The sequence below is a fragment of the Pithys albifrons genome, chromosome 1 (assembly GCF_047495875.1).
Source record: "Pithys albifrons albifrons isolate INPA30051 chromosome 1, PitAlb_v1, whole genome shotgun sequence".
Taxonomy (NCBI): domain Eukaryota; kingdom Metazoa; phylum Chordata; class Aves; order Passeriformes; family Thamnophilidae; genus Pithys; species Pithys albifrons.
Genome location: NC_092458.1, coordinates 70,376,543 through 70,393,223, shown reverse-complemented (window position 1 = coordinate 70,393,223; position 16,681 = coordinate 70,376,543). Strand labels below are relative to the sequence as shown.

Genomic DNA, 16,681 nt, shown 5'->3' with positions numbered 1-16,681 from the left:
AAATTTTTTCAATCACTTTTTGAACCCATACCCACAGTTAAGTATTCATATTCCACAGTTCATTACAGATTCTACAAAGAAATGCTATTTTGCTTTAAATTACTGTCCAGTTGCATTTCATGTGTCTCTGTTATTGCTTTGGTTAATCTTTCCACCACAACTCATGATTCTATACACCTCCCTCCTGAGGTGTTTTCTTCTCTAACACAAAGCTCCAATTTACTTCATCACCATACAAAAGAGGCTATTTCTAATCTTTGACCATACCTTTGTGATGAGATATCCCCCCCATTCACGACTACGCTATATCAAGAAATGGGTTAAACAGAAGCCAAGGCTGTCTTCAGTGGACTGGAGAACGAAAACCTTTAAGAAAGACTACTCTGAAGCCCAAGGGAAAGAGAGATATTCGACCCCATGGACTTCCAGTGGGATTTCTGCACTCATCTCCCTTAGTTTCTTTGAAGTTCTGACTTCACACAGCATGGGCTCATTACTTTGTGCTGCCATTCCGAAGCCTCCTCTTCTTTCTTTTTCTTGGCCTCCTCTAGAAGGGCAATCTTGGCTGTGAATTCAGCAATTTCTGCTGCCTGAAACAAGTAAGAAAAAAGAGAAGCTTTAATTTGCCATCATTTTGGCCTTGCAGTGGAAGAAAGCAAAGCCTTTGCTTGTGATCCAGCTTGAAGGGAGTTAGTTACCATCCATCACTTCTCTGCTAAAAATAGAAATTTTAGGCATACATGAGAGGGGTAACAGATCAGAGTACTCTTGTCTGATGGGAGTAAGTCCAGAAAAAAAATTAATCTTCTGCACTTCCAAAGCTTACCGGGAAACAGCAAGCTGTAGTTACAAATTAGCATTTTAGGCTGTTTTAGTCTAATACAACTGTAATGGTCCCACCATTAAGATTATGATTCTGGATCATAATCTCAGTACTACTAAGCTAAATCTTGCCTTCAGAGTTGCATGCTAAATTTACAGAAGATAAAAAGCTGGTTTATAGTCGAGAATTCATTCTTCTACTATTTTCATGCCTTTATCGACTATTATGCACAAATCTTGAATTAGAAGTAGCCTAGCACAGAATGTGAGAAGATACTGCAAATGCTGGAAATGGGATGGGAAAAACAACAATAACAAAAAAACCAAACCCAACAAACCACAGTGTCGCCAACTCCCCACCACCACCAAGCTTCAGAACAGACCCCCCCCAGACAACAGGCTTCCCAGTGGACTACAGAAGGAAGCCTGACACTATTAGGAAGATAATGTAATGAGTACTTTCAGTCTGAAAGGTCATCCTCTTTGTTTAATTTCCTGCTGCTCCAGTGGATTTTTTTTGCCTTGCCAAGTAGTGGCAAATCTAATGCAGTTTTCTAAAGCAGTTCCCACAACAACCTAGTGGTATCTCACACACTTTTCAATGTACTTCTTCATTTGACATAACCAAGAATAACAGCTACATTTTCAACTATCTTTTACAATTCTTTTTTTTTTTTTCAAAATAGGGTTAAAGTTTCTTACTAGCTGCTCCTGGTTCTTCATTTGATCAGCTGCCTGCTTGGCTAGAGCAGCTTTAGCTACTTCAGCTGCTCGACGCTCTTTTTCCAGGCGCTCTGCTTCCTCTTTTGCACGCTTTCGTTCTTGATCCAGTTCTAGAGCTCTTCTAGTCTGTTCCTCTAGTTCTGCCAAGAGCAAAGTTTGCAGACAAGGTATCGCTACCAAGCTCTTCCTCATATATAACACAGGTAACAGCTGTAACACACTCAAAGTAAAGTAATTAAATATTTGCTAGCATTTTACAAGGCTGCCTCAAGCTAAGAAAAGCTGTTGAGGACCTTACCTGGAGCTTTGTTGCATGTCTGATTCTGCCCACACCCCTAAAACATCCTTTGGATATAGTTCATCTCACCTGACAGTTCTGCTAGTCCAGTGTTTCAGAAAATTGCCACCTCACTGATAAAAGTAAACACCCAAATATATGTACATATACATGAACATACAGCCACACTCTTACTAGTGAGGAGATTTAATGTACAAGAAATCTTACTAGTGAGATTTAATGTACATGAAATCATCCTCTCTTGCAGCAACAAAAGCAAAATACTCCTCTACTCTACTGAAATGCCTGACATACTCCATAATTGCAGCTGAAAATTTAGGCATGTGCCTCTGGCAGAGTGACCCAAGACCAATTGCAAGGGTCAGAAAAATTCTCTAAACAAAAGATGAGAAAAGTTTTAAAACAAGAGAGTGGTAATAGTTGTGTAGCTGCCTGGACAGCAGAATATTGAAATCTAAAGGGTAGAGCCCTTAGAGAAACAGGAGGAAGTAATAATCTATCAGTACTGCACAGCAAGATTTACGCACACAAAATACACTCCTCCTCTGCTGTGAAAAATTAAGTGACTACAAAAAAAGTCTTTCTGAAGCTTTTTGCTGATTTTAATGATAAATTTTCTACTGTGTTCTCGGTTAGGCATGGCTGCCCTAGACTCCTTCACCAAAAAACCTTAACTCATTTTTCGGAACAATCCATTTGCCCTTCACTGTATGCTTTAATACTGAAAAGCATCTCCCCAGCTTTGCTGACACAAGCTTCATTTTAGCACTTGTAGTTTTCAGTGGGTCTCATGTAACCATTATTCTTCAGTTGGTTTCCCAGGTCTACTATTACTTCAGTTTTACAAATAAATTAACAGTATCACAAGGATGTGGAGTTCTACAAATGCAGTACTACTTAGAAAATTAAGTAAGATGTGAAACTATTTAAAAACACTGCCCAAACAAATCTTTCCACGAAGACTGAGAACACTAAACTACCATGTTAACTACAGAACAGACACCATTTATATAAAGATGTTTCCAAATGCGAATAAAAGGCTAAAAAGATCAGCAACACATAAACATGATGTACTGCATCAGAAATTAGGTTACAATGCTTACAAAAGTTATGGGAAAATGTATAGTCAAACCTCCAGAATCACCCTGATACTGTTCTGTTCTGGGCCAGACAGTTGCCCCTTAAACAATTCCACGGCACAGTTACTGTGTTTGTTACCTGTCTGGATGTGTCCAACCCTTCTGCACTGAAAGACTGAAAAATGCAGTGGTAGAGCTGGAGAGCAGTGTCAGGCACATGTAACTTATTTGCATAGATTTAGTCAGTGATTCTCTCTATCGTGCCTGAAGCCAAAAGTTAGGAAAAGAAAGGAGCAACAAAACATTTATGAACATGACCAAACCTGAAGCAAAAATCCCCAAAGTAACATGTTGAGGAGGGACTGGGAAGTCGTGGAGGCAGGGACTCTACAGGGTGATTAAACACAAAGAACTGTGATTGGTGAAACATGTTTTGTCCTGAAAGTCTGACAATATTTTAAGTTTCAATTTCTCATATCTTACAAGGAAATAGGAAAATGAAGGAACAAAAAATTTCAAAATTAAAAGCTATATTCAATAAAACCCTAGAGGAAGTACTTTGAATCTTCCTCTCTAATTTCCCTGCTCACTCCAACTCCAGGTTTGCAGCAGTTTAAGCATTTTTTAATTCTGAGCTGAACTACATTAATTTCCTTTTTACTAAATTGAAACTTTTGTTATATTAGAAATTGGTTTTAAGTTAAACAGATACACACAAATGTATGCACACCATTGCTTAAATGCTGAAAAAGAGTATCTTTTACATCCAGTAAAACACCACTAAATTCTTGCTATTATTAGTAAAATAAACTTTCTAAAAAAACAAGCACAAAACAAAAAGCCTCCAACATATGAAGTGAAATGTGGAATTGAACCACTCAACTAAACTAAGCATTGTCATCACATTTAAGAAATCCATGACCAGTAAGAGCTCACCTTTCTGAGCTTTCATTGTTTGTTCCTCAATTTGTCTTAAGCGTTCCATTAATTCTTCCTTTTCACGCTCTATTCTTTCCTTCTCCTTTTCTGCTATCTCCCTTTTCTTCTTCTCATTTTCTAATTGTGCCCTGAAAAAAATAATAAAAGGAGGGTTTAGGCTCTCAAACATGTTAAATTCTACTCTTTGGATGCTGCTAGCCTATTTTTCAGTTTACTCAGCTAGAAGGCAAGCACATGACTTTAAATATTTCCAATTCAGTTTATGTTTCAAAATACTGTACAGAAAAACGACTTATGAACAGAACTGATTAGTAACCTTGGTTATGGTTCAAGCAGGTAAATCCACAAATATATCTGCATTTTAGCCCTGACGTTTCATCTGGGCTAGAAATGACAACAGTATTTTTAAATACACAAAAGGTAAGCCATGCCATTCTTCACTGAATTTGCTTTAAAGGCTCACACGTAGAGTATAGAGGTCCCTGAGGATCAAGCAACAGAGAGAGGTAAGGCTGTTTCACAAACACATAACTAGGAACAACGGCACAGCTACTATTACTGCACTGAAAGCTCAAAGAAGATAACGGCTTTCTACTAAGACAGGTGAGCCATGCCAGTCCACAAACCCGCCTACAGAGTGCAGAAAGAAAAGCAGCTCTCTCTTTTCTAGAGTACTAAGATGCCTGATACTTCTATGACTTCTTAAAAGGGTAGGAGAATTTTTTTCTGTTTCATGGAAGGTTGTTAATTACCTTTCCAATTGTTTCTGATGTTTCTCTTCTCTAGCTTGGGCCTTCATCTGTTGCACTTCAATTGTATCAGGTTTCCTCCTCCTCATGTACAATTCATGATTTCCCATACACAGTGCCAAAATTCGCTTGTTAATTCTCAGACGGGGTGCATAAAAAACAAAATCCTAGCAAAAATAATTGCAGTATATCCATTAATCTAAAAAGCACACTTGTGACAAGACTCAAAGCATTACTGTATGCTCACACTGGTTAAATGAAAACTTTACAAGCATTTTGACATTTTCAGCAAAAAAATGCCATAAACTATAAATCTAATTACTTGTAAGATAGAGTATTCCAGGTGCAATTTTGAAGTTGAGTAGAAATAAGCTGGTTTACACAACTTATTTAAAATTCTAAAACAGCAAAACTCTATTCTGAAGACATTTGACCTAAAAAGTCTCATAAAACATGCTGGTGTAACAAAAAAAAAAAGAAAAACAGAGGAGGAGGACAGAAAATCTAGACTCTTACACTGTCTTTTCAGCACATCACAAAGTATAATTGACATAAAAAAATGCTCAACAAGAATATTAACCAGAGATAAACATACCATATTTCAAAAATCAAAATTTCTTTTTTCTTACTGGCTATTCTACCAGTAAGAATAATAAATGTCACAAAATAATTCCTCATGTCATAATGCCAGAGCAAGTCCCTGCAGGCTCAAATCTCTTCATACCCATATACAAAGGGATACTATTCTACACACTACTTACCGGGGCCTTTTTGTCAATTGGCTTTATGACAAATTTTTTGTCGTTAAAAGAGATGTTTCTTATTTCGCTCCAAGGAAAACCAATCTTGGGTGTCAGCCTTCAAAGAGAAAAAGTTCTCATTAGAAGCAGCAAGGCTGTGCTCTTTATATATATATCCAATAAGGTTTATTCCCATACCATTTTCACTATTATACTTTGTTACATTTAGAATGTTGTATTTACAACACTATGTTTACACTAAAACATTAACAACATTTCAAGCACATTTTAGTAGACTTTTTTTCTTTACACATTATTCCATCAGATTAATTACATAATGAATAAATTACATGACACTGTAACAAAAGGAATTTTGATTTGTGACTTACTCTACTTCTATCAGCTAAATGCTAAGCATCACAATCATGTACTGACTCTTTATAAGCTATTTGTAACTTTATTTTCAGCAAAAAGAGCAACTACTTAAATTTCAGAGATTGACATTTCAAATATTGAAATTAAAGTACCTTTCAGTAACTCTGTACTTCAGTTTAGCTCAGACTTAAGATGTGGTCTTACATTTCCAAAATTTAATTTATTTCATTGCATTTTAAGCAAAATAAATTACATTCAGAAACTGTTACAATGTTATGCATCAACTGCTTATCCGTAAATATTTTTCTCCATCTGCACAGAAAGATTTTTCAATTCACATTATCTTAATTATAAGCAAGAGGAAATATTTAAGTATTTGATTGCTAACTATCAAGAGTTAAAGACTATCAAAAACTGCCTCATCATTCAACCTGATCTGAACATTTTCTGAATATTCCCTTCTTCCAGGAGTTACATTGCCATCTAATGGCAATTAAGGCTTACAGAATTCTCTTATAGAGTGTGTACATCAAAAGTTGACTGCTGGAGTTTGACATGCCACATTTAACTTCAAATCACTGGGAATGGACTGTTGACACCAGATACTATTAACAACTGCTTGTAAAGAAAGAAAAGAAGAGCTCTGCTGTTCTATTTCCAAATTCTTCAAATTTTGTACATTTCAGCTTTATACCTTTTCAAGTAGAACAGATTATTTCATCTCCTTATCAGGACACAAAACTGATCTATTTTCTTTGATGTCCAACACGTTTCACGTTTAGATAGCAAAGTTTTTCATGCTCTAACATCTACAATCCCAGTCACAGCTCTTACAAAATGTTTCTCATTAAACATGTTGCTCAGCTTCAAAATGTGCTTTTCATCCTGACTGAAGGGGAAGTCTTGAGTGAAAAGTACAGAAAGAAACCACATAAACACAGTCTAGCTGTCATAAATCTGTATTAAGCAATGTAAATTTAAGTCTCCACAGAACTGCTCTTCCCTTCCCTTCTTTTGCATCCCTGTTTAATCTTTAAAATTCAAATATTCTGGCAGTGAACATCTCTATCTCTTTTTCTACTTTTTACATAGATTAGAAGGTTTTTGAGAACCTGTTTTGCCAGGTCTTATTGAACACACAGTAAGGTGGGGGTTGTATAACCTCAGACAGTATCCCCAAGAACAGAACTGAAAAATGAGTATTAGCCACTTACTTATCATCATGCTCATAAATATTCAGGCCCAAAGCATCAACTCCCAGCCACAATTCAGTGCCTTTTTTATTCTTTATTTCAAAATAGTTGACTCCATACATTTCCAAGTCTTGTGCTATCTTAAGGTATTCCATCATAGAATCTTCCCTGATGAAAGAAGAAAAATTAGTATAGCACAGACAAAAAAATCGTAAGTACATTTTCAGAATAAGGGAACTACAGAATAACCAGTTAGCATAAAATTTAGTTACAAATTAAATCTCTCTTTGAAATTCAGTGTAGTTTGACTCAAACACTTGTATAAGCTCTACACCCTGACATCCAAGTAGAGTCCAATCACTGCACTTTGTCTTTTTGCCCCAAGAGCAAAGGAAACACTAAATGTGTTTTAGGGGTAGACAACAGTGGACAAATGCAGTTGACAGTCTTACCAGAAATTATGCAGGTAAATCAGTAACTTAACTGGAAACTGAGCCCTCACGGAAGGTTTTGTGCAAGTTTTTCACAACCACCAACTCTTGTTAGAATAAAAGAAAGCAGTTTTCCAAAGAAAGATACTACCTCCCAGAACACATCCTAATAATAATAAAAGGTCTTGGGAACACGTTTTTTTACATTATTACCTTAACATTCCCCTGTGCTCTTCATGCCAGTTCTGTATTCTTTCCTCCCACTGTTCTTTTGTCAGTTTGTGCTGTTCTAACACTCTGTGAACACAAGTTGTTGCTATTAAATGACACTGACAAGCAATTTAAACTCTTAAAGTTATAAAAGCAAGTTTAGTTACACAGCGTAACATATGCTTTAATTTAATAAACTTAAAGGTGGCTTCCTATACACTGCTCATCTTTTTGACACAAACAAGACACAAACTTTGTATTTGAACAAATCACTTTTAAAATGGTGTGAAAGTCTCCTCTTTTTTCCTGGTATTCTGTATGCTTTGTAAGATGAAGGGTCACACCATGGCATATCTCAACTTACAGTAAAGTCATAAAAAGTAATGATTGGAACACTTGAAAATGCAGACCTACAGAATCCTCATATGACAATGCTGCAAATTAATCTCTAGGTATACAGAGATACTTTCAAATGACAACAGAATGGAGGCTTGAGTGTAACACAGTAAGACAAGTTAGCAGATGAGCTGCTGGGGGGTTTTGTGTTAGTTTTTCTTTATAAATAAAATCAACACAGAAGCAGCTTTAGAAAGCTATTTGAGGTTTGTCTACAAGAGTCTGCAATGTAGGAATTTCATTTTGGCCTACTAGAATTTTCAATGTAGCACTGCAGCAAAAAAAATCAAATGCGTATGATAATTTTATTATGCTTTTATTCCACACACCCAGACCTTCAAGCATGCCTAGAGAAATTGTTTTAAAGGACAATTCAAACAATCATCTGAACATTTGTCTACTGAAAAGAAGCTTAAAATTAAAAGCATTTGAATTTGTATTGCACTCAAGCACTATGGTGTTCACAGACTGTCATGATAACTGAGCAAACCCCAAGATTTGTGAACATACTCAGTAATGACAGCTGAACTGGTTTTATATCTCCCTGTCTGCCTAACAAAGGGTATTTTTCTAGGAAAAGTTATAGACTTCACTGTAACAAGCTGGAAGCCAACAGCTAAACCCTAACTTTTCAGCAGGATTTTTAAAAATCTGAAACATTTGCTGATATATTTCTTTCAATACTTCACCACCACCTGTGAAATGCCTTTTTGTTTGCTAGAAAACTCTCATGCTTAGTCATGATAGTGAGTTTCCACTTTTAGTTTTAAAACCAAAAAGACAAAGCAAATGACTTTAAAGAAATGTCAAATTGCTCCACATCTCATTTCATTGACAACAAATGTTACATATTTAGCAAGCAGACATTTGCCCACGATACATCGCCATGTATTCACCTACACTAACTAAATTGTCTACCTTTGTACATCTGTGTTGCAATGCTCCTCTTCATGCCAAACACACCAGGAGCATGGTTTCAATTGCATAAAGAAACAGGACTAATCCTGGTGCTTACTTTCTCTAACCAATTAGATGAGTGACTGACACAAAAGGGTTTATACTCAACAGCAATGGCAACAATTTAGTTGCTAAATCTTCTGTTCAGGGTAGCATTCTCCTGCAATATATTTTATTTGCAGTACCCCTTACAATTACATTCAGGAAATTATTATCTCAGTGTAGAAAAACATTGAAAATGACGAAAACCAGAGAGTATCTAATGACTCTTAGCTACTTCTATGTTCAGGTGTTTGGATTTTAGTTTAGCAGCAGGCCTCCAGTAACATTAGACCGTTTTGGAGTACCTTGGAAAGGGGTTCAAATAAATGTCTGCAGGTGTTTGTGGACAGGACAGGAAATACACCTCAAGAGATCTGTGGCTGTGACACTTCCTTGTTACTTAAAGTCTAAATCAGGATCTCTAAATTTTACTAGCAAATCATAAACTGCTAAGAAAGCCACCATTAAATGCATATTATCACTGAATAATTTATTTATAAAAAATGTGCTATAATTAAGTTTCTATGCAGCAGTTGGTGCAAAACCAGCCTCACTCACCGCTGAGGGAGAAGTCTGTCATTGGCTAGGTAGCCGAGTTTATGGATATCCTTACTGTAATCTGCATACTTGGACTGGACAGCATAAGAAGCCAGAAGAACTGCAGTTTCTGGTGGGCAATATATTTCATCATTTAAGATTGATTCTTTGACTTGCAGGAAGAAAAGTCTCTGAGTTATTTCCTGAATCAATTCTTCAGATACATCCTCTGGAAAAAACTTGGCCCTGAACTTGAACTGCAAAGGATTTTCTTTCCGTACATCTTGCTGTGTTACCTGAGGAAGAGAAACACAGAAAAAAAGTAAGAAGAGCACTAAAAGGTGTATTAAATATAAGTGAGTAGTACAGAACCCTTCAGCTCCTCTACACTGCAATCCATCTCCTCCTAGCAAGCCCACCATGGAATTCACTTAAGGTTCCCAAGTTACAATCAAGCACACCAATCTGGATAAACTAAACAATGTGGAAATACTCCTTCAAGGCTGTTTAACAGATTTTTTGTAGGCTTATGTGACTTTGTATTTATCACAATAAAGATCTGGTAAAAAAGAAGCTGTAGAAAACATTAAAAAAATCAAAACTGTATCTAAGAATGACTTTCAGGAAGTAACAAATTAGAGTCTAACATTTCTTTAGCAAGAACTACAGCACATTTCTTCAACGTAACTGCAAAAGTTGCATTCTTTTAAGAGTCTTTGAACTCTTGACTAAATACATGTGCTTTGTTCCTGAACAAAACCCATAATCTCTTTAATCACACTATTTTTCTAGAATGGATAAGCTTTATAATCATGATTTCTGTGAGGAGATCAGATGTGGTCTAAGTGTGAAATAATTATCTACTTGAGCTTTCAACAAAAACTCATTTTTACATAAAATGTTTCATTTCATTTGTGCTAACCTTCCAGCACCAATTATAACCAAAGCAAAAACATTCAAAATTTAACTAATTTTAACATAAAATAGTGATTGCCAAAAGGTACATTCACAGTAAAATAATTCTTATATATTCCAATTCAAGTAATTTATTGCATATTTAATTTTATGTGCACTATTAGTCCCACTAGAACTTCTTTGCTAGACCTGAAATGATCTGTTTGCTTGACTTGTATGAGGTCTGAAAAACTGCAAAAACAACGCAAGCTTTTAACCACATATGTAGGACAGCATAAGTACCTACATATTCAACACTTGAGATGTCAGTTTTAGAAGTTTTGCTCACTTCTCATTATTGTCATGCATTATCTACATGTGTAGTATTAATGTAAATCTCACCAATGAAAAGTTAACTGTGCTCTTGCCATACTAAAATCTTACTTTCACATCTATTCTTTGATTTATCAAATTTTATCTATGTTTACTGCAAATATTTAAATAGTAATTTAAAAGCAAGAGCCAGTTTATGACAATGCATTTAAGAATTGAATGTTACAACCTTTCTTAAAAAAAAATAACTGCCTTAGTCAAAGCTAAAAAAATGAGCACACCCTTGGTTGCTCCTGAACTGTGTCAGCAGCTTAACTTGCTACAGGTTTTCATACAGCAATCTCTTCTGTATTTCTCACAAATGATGCCCCTAAATCCCACAGCCTTCAATCACTTGAGCAAGTTATTCCAGCTAACAAGATACCTGTAGCACTGTAAAGTTCACAGCGTATGAAACAAGAAACGTGAAATTCTAGGAGACAGCTTTGGTGGTCAGCACGTTTGATTCACTGGATTTACCACAGAGGAGAAGCAAAGGTTATATAAATGCAGACAGTGGGACTTCCTCCTAAAAGTCTCCAAATTTGCCTCCTAATACTGAAGATAAATAAGGTATTCTTCATTCAGTTCAATAAAAAATGTGTCCATTCTAAACAATGCCACTAATAAATAACCTGACAGCCAATATTAAAATAAAAGGTGACCATTGAAACTCATGAATACAATTTAAGGTAAAATGATCTGGTTCCCAATAGCTCGGAGATACAGGATGCTCAATGCTGTCTGGAAACAAAACAAAAATTATCCTACAATCCATCTACGAGCCTATTGGATACCTGAAGTTTAGACACCTACTATTCGTGCCTTGTTTAAGGATCTACAGCTGGATACGTACCAATCCCTGAAGCCCAAACAGCTCCACATACATGCTCAAAATGTAATACATTCATTCTATTATGTTTTGCTTCATAACAGGACAATAGTAAGTTTTCCTAATGCATGCACTGCCATGGTACTGGAAACACCGAAAACTATCTCCCTCTGAAATTAAATATTGATGCAGCTTTGCATATTCTTTATAAGTAATCAAATTTAACACTATATTTTGGCATTTAAAGAAAACGAAAAGCAATTTTTCAACTAAATTTGAAGTCAGCTATACCTCACCTAAAACATTAAAGCATAAAACCTTATAAAGTAGATTTCAAACTTGACTAAATATTAGGGAATTGTTACCTTTTTGTTTAGCTTCAGCCAAGTTGAATAGCCTTTGCTGTCCACATATTGTAGCCCAAAAAACCAGACTTCACGAAGACCAACAGTTTTCACCACCTAAAGAAAAATGAGCCACAATCATCAGTAATCACTGTAATTTTTTAAATGGTAATTAAGCTACGTAAACAACCTCAAACTGAGATCAAGCCTTACAAGAACAAAACAGATAAAATGGTAGAAAAACATCAGGTTCAGGGAATCCCACAGCTCTAAATACACTGAAACACTGTGTTTCCAGACTACCAACTGGAGCGTGCAGCTTACTGTGCACATCAGCACCTGAGGAACAGAAGGCAGTGAACAGGACCCGCAGACTGGGAAGCGATCTGCAGACCTATGAGAACTAAGTCCAATTCAACAGATGACGACTGGTGAAATGATAATAAAGAATAACATTTGTGGACACGGAATAGGGGTGAATCAACTCCTTCAAATATTTTTGCCATCTTCTAAGAGAGTTAATGATAAAAGGGATAAGGATGATCCGGCTAATACACCATACATGACTTTTCTGTAAGATTTCTGATCATATCTATCACCAAAAGCTACTAAAGAAACAAAATTGTCTTTGAATAAAGGGCAAGTTGTTTCAGAGATAGCTAGTTAAAAAGAAGAAAGAAAACAAAAATCCTGTTTTCACAACAGACTTGTAGAGTAACCACTAGGGAAGTCCCCCAGCACTTCTAAAAAGGATGAAACTGATGTGACAAAACCTGCTGTAGAAAATCTGCCATAAGGATCCGTGAATGAACAGTAAAAACACAAACCTCAATAAAAGATTGTATTTAATAAAAACAAAATACTGTACATAAAAGGCCACAATTTATGTGAACAAAGTTCTAGTTGTAAAGTTAAAAGGCAAGAAAACTGTTACATTACTATTCAAGTATATAGTATACCCAAATCTCTAATACTACATAAGGACTGGTCACATCAACTTTGAAAAGGATGCCACAGACTGGAAATGCTTCAGAAGTGTTGGAAAAGATTATCAGTGACTTGGAACGTCTTCTGCATAGCTAAGACAAGAAGTAGGGCTACTGACAGAGAAATGAGGAAAGGAAAAATATGACACAAGTCCTTGCATGGCACAGAAGGAAAATAGAGAATGATTATTCATTATTTGTCATAATGTAAGAATTAAAAGAATCAACAGAAATTATGACATTGCAGGCTCAAAGCAAACAAAATTAAGCACTTTTACTACAGAGTGTAATGAAACTGTGGAACTATTTTACAAGACTTTCGCACAGCAAAAGCACATGTGGATTCAATAAGCAATTAATCAGAAAGGTCCAGGAATGATCCTTAAATGATCGTATCCTCTGGCTCCAAAAGATCCTGTATGGCAGTACTTACGGATGGGCTCAGGCTGGACCATGCTGGGAAGCTGCTTTACTGAAGGCTGTTTTATGGAAGCATTCAGATGCATGCGAAGTAAATAGAATTTTACACATAGATCCTTCTCCATTTTAAAGTAGTACTATCAGTTGCAAAATTAATTAGAAAATGTCCTAAGACAGCTGTGCAAACGTACTTCTGCTGCCTTGCATATCTGCATTGTGATTTAACAATCATTCAAATATGCATCTTTTTGCCTCCTCTACCCTTTCACCATCAAGCTCCAAAGCACAAAATGGACAACATTTGTGGATTCAACGTGATGTCTTCAGTGAGCACAGTTATTTCTTCTAGAATTCCCACATCACTTACTTTAGAACATAAGAAACATTAAAAATAAGTGTATGTTGCTAGTATGGTCCTGAGTAACATTAAATTTGGTGTCCCAACACCAATGTCAGACCTGCTCCTTCTTCTGGCACAATCTCCCATATAATGTTGATCAAACTACTTATGGCTTTATCAGATGACTGAGAATGCTCATTACTTTGCAGCTGTCCAAGTTGAGCCTTTGCACCTTATCAGCTCTCTGAGCTGCAAAGAGCTGCAGATGCTCCACAGCTCTGCCCGTAAGGCACAAGGAGACAAGCGCTAATGCTCACGTCAAAACATTTTGCTCTCCCCCACTTAACTATGGCCCGCAACTGAGAGCCACTCTGCACATTACTTAAATACAGACAACTTGGACACAGAAATGCAGCTACATATGCTTGCAAACCAACACTAAACACAGCTTACATATTAGCCTGTTTTACTTCAGACTCCACAAATAAGGAAAAAGCATTGGTAATGTTGCCTCTCTGCTCAAAGAAAAAAAACTTTTTGAAACTTTGTACCAAGATTATATAATGCCCTTATGCACCACAGTAGCATGATATGAAAAGTAAATACAGAATGAGAAACTTAGCAGTTTGATTCTGGATCAAACATTAAGTAGCTTCATGCATGTCTTCATCACACGTGTAAAACAGATTTATCCACCATCCCATCCTACAGCTTGACTATAAATAGACCAAAAAAACTTCCCGGAGAAGAAAAGCAACCAGAACAATATACATTTTTGCAAATTCAATTATACATAAAGACAACCTAACAAAGATTTCATTTAGTCACCTTCTGAAAGAATGTAAGGAAGGCTTCGAGACATCTGGAAAGGACAGTGGAGTAGAATTCAAAATAAGGGAGACAACTGTCCCATTTTCTCCGAAAGGCAACTACAGTAAACCAGAACGACCAATGCCCAGAGCTAACACGACAAAACAACCCCCACCACTACAATCAGTGTGGAAACACACCCACCACAGGGTTCTTCCTCTCCCTGGGAAGTTACAGATGCTTAACTTGTTGACCAACCAAGGACAGAGCCCCTCTCTTGCCTATTCTGATGACTGACAGGACAGACAGAAGGTCCAATGAGAAATATGTTAAAACACCTCCTGAAATGCAAGTTGTAATAATGATAATTTTTTAAAAGTTTCTGCAATAAATTGCTGAGTTTGACAATGGACAAGAGAAAGACACAGATGTCAAATGGTACATTCTTGTCTGCTAGCAGATGAAGATGATGAAAACACATACATGGAATGGGAAACAAAACAAGAACTCCAGAAAATACCAATTAAAAAGTTTATAAGAACGCTGACTGAAAAAAGGACAAGTTATTCACAAAAAACATACAGGAACACTAAATAACAGCTAAATTCATGGAGAGGTTATTTTCTGCAATCAATAACCACGTTCACCACTTCTGCATAAACCAATCCTTTCAGTAACAGTGCTATGAAATTCTCTTTCTATAGAGAAACAGGATAACTTTTGTTTAAAAATTTCATGCTGGTTTTCCAATACAGTTCAGCTCTTGATGTTACTCTGTAGAACTCACACACGAATTTAAGATCAGGCTGAAATGCTTCCCCTTTCACATACAACTATGCTGGTTGGTTTTTCTCAACCTAAAATTGTTTCAATTTAAACTTCTAGTGCTAAGAGTTGGAGAGATGTCAAACACCACAGAGTGAACTGAGGAACAAAGAAGAGACCACAAAAATAAATTCAGAGGTGTATCGTTGTTCTCTGTTTGTGAATTCCCCAATTTGGATGAACCTGATTACCTGGGCACAAGATGTTACACAGCAGAACGTCACCCCACCCAATGCTGCATGGCAGAAGATAGCAAAGGTTGGCAGAAGAAAAGTAAAAGCTGGAGCCTTCTACATCACAGAATACCACACTTTTATTTGCTGGTGATGTTGGTTAGAAAAAAAGCAGGACAGCTCCTTTTTTCAAGAAGTCTTAGGAACAGACTTCACAAGTGTTACAACTGCAGAGGCTAAAGACATACTATTACCAATGTTAGAAAGGGGCAAGTGATACAAGCATTGAGTCAGACAGTAATTTCAAATGAAAATTGCAAATGAAATTTCCTTCATCTGAAAAAAAAAGCTCAGTGCTACAAACAATACACATTCTGCATTTAATCAACTCTAAAAGGTCAGCTAAAAGTTTAAATGCCCTTCAATGTCTTACTTTCCCTTCGTACTCATCATTACATACCTCAAAAGCAACTGCAGTGGAGTGGACAGAAACAACAGTTCTACTAGACATAACTGTTGATCTAGTTAAAATATTTTTGAAGAGTAATTTCATATACTGACACTTTTTTAAATAAACACATTTTTTAAATAAACACCTACATACATAAATATGTCTATAAGGTGTTTACTTGTATATTGAGGAAAAACAAAACAACACATCGGACAAGCTTCTATTCTTCATGTTTTGTGTAACACTCCACAACTTAGACCAAAAAATTGCATAAAGAATCTGATGGCTAACATCACATGAGTGCAAGAACAACCCTGTTTTAAGAAATCATTCATTTAGTCCATTTGACTGATGTATAAGAGAGAAACTATCAAGTGAGACTATGCAGTTCTAATAGGTCTGCAATCCATAAGCACATTAATGCTATCATTTTTATTTATTCTTTATTTTTTCCATTTTTTAACTTAAATTTCAAGGTAGTTCATAGAATAACATTATCTAGTTCTAATATTTGGGAAGTGAAAAACTGTCTACAGCTTCTATTGTTGGGGAAAAAAGTTAGCTTTCACAAATGAACTTACTGTTACATTCACATTTCTAACATATGTAATTCTAACAACTATATTGCAGTAGCAACTGTAACGTTATTAGACATAAGAAATCCTATTAATTCCAAAGTAGTTCTAGACATGATCCAAATGAAGCCTCACAGGCAACATATTTACAGTGTTGTCTTTGACTTC

The 16,681-nt window shown here is 36.0% G+C and overlaps 1 protein-coding gene across 2 annotated transcripts in view; it reads right to left on the bottom strand.

Moving 5' to 3' along the window:
• The window catches only part of RDX (radixin), a 47,030-nt gene that overhangs the window by 11,914 nt on the left and 18,435 nt on the right, over window positions 1-16,681 (bottom strand). For both annotated transcript variants that reach the window (XM_071554538.1, XM_071554548.1), the window contains exons 4-12: window positions 11,955-12,050; window positions 9,513-9,787; window positions 7,563-7,646; window positions 6,940-7,086; window positions 5,372-5,468; window positions 4,614-4,777; window positions 3,859-3,989; window positions 1,525-1,685; window positions 498-590 (exon numbers count right to left, since the gene is read on the bottom strand). In XM_071554538.1, coding sequence (XP_071410639.1) covers window positions 498-590; window positions 1,525-1,685; window positions 3,859-3,989; window positions 4,614-4,777; window positions 5,372-5,468; window positions 6,940-7,086; window positions 7,563-7,646; window positions 9,513-9,787; window positions 11,955-12,050 — 1,248 coding nt within the window. The remainder of the gene's footprint in view (window positions 1-497; window positions 591-1,524; window positions 1,686-3,858; window positions 3,990-4,613; window positions 4,778-5,371; window positions 5,469-6,939; window positions 7,087-7,562; window positions 7,647-9,512; window positions 9,788-11,954; window positions 12,051-16,681) is intronic.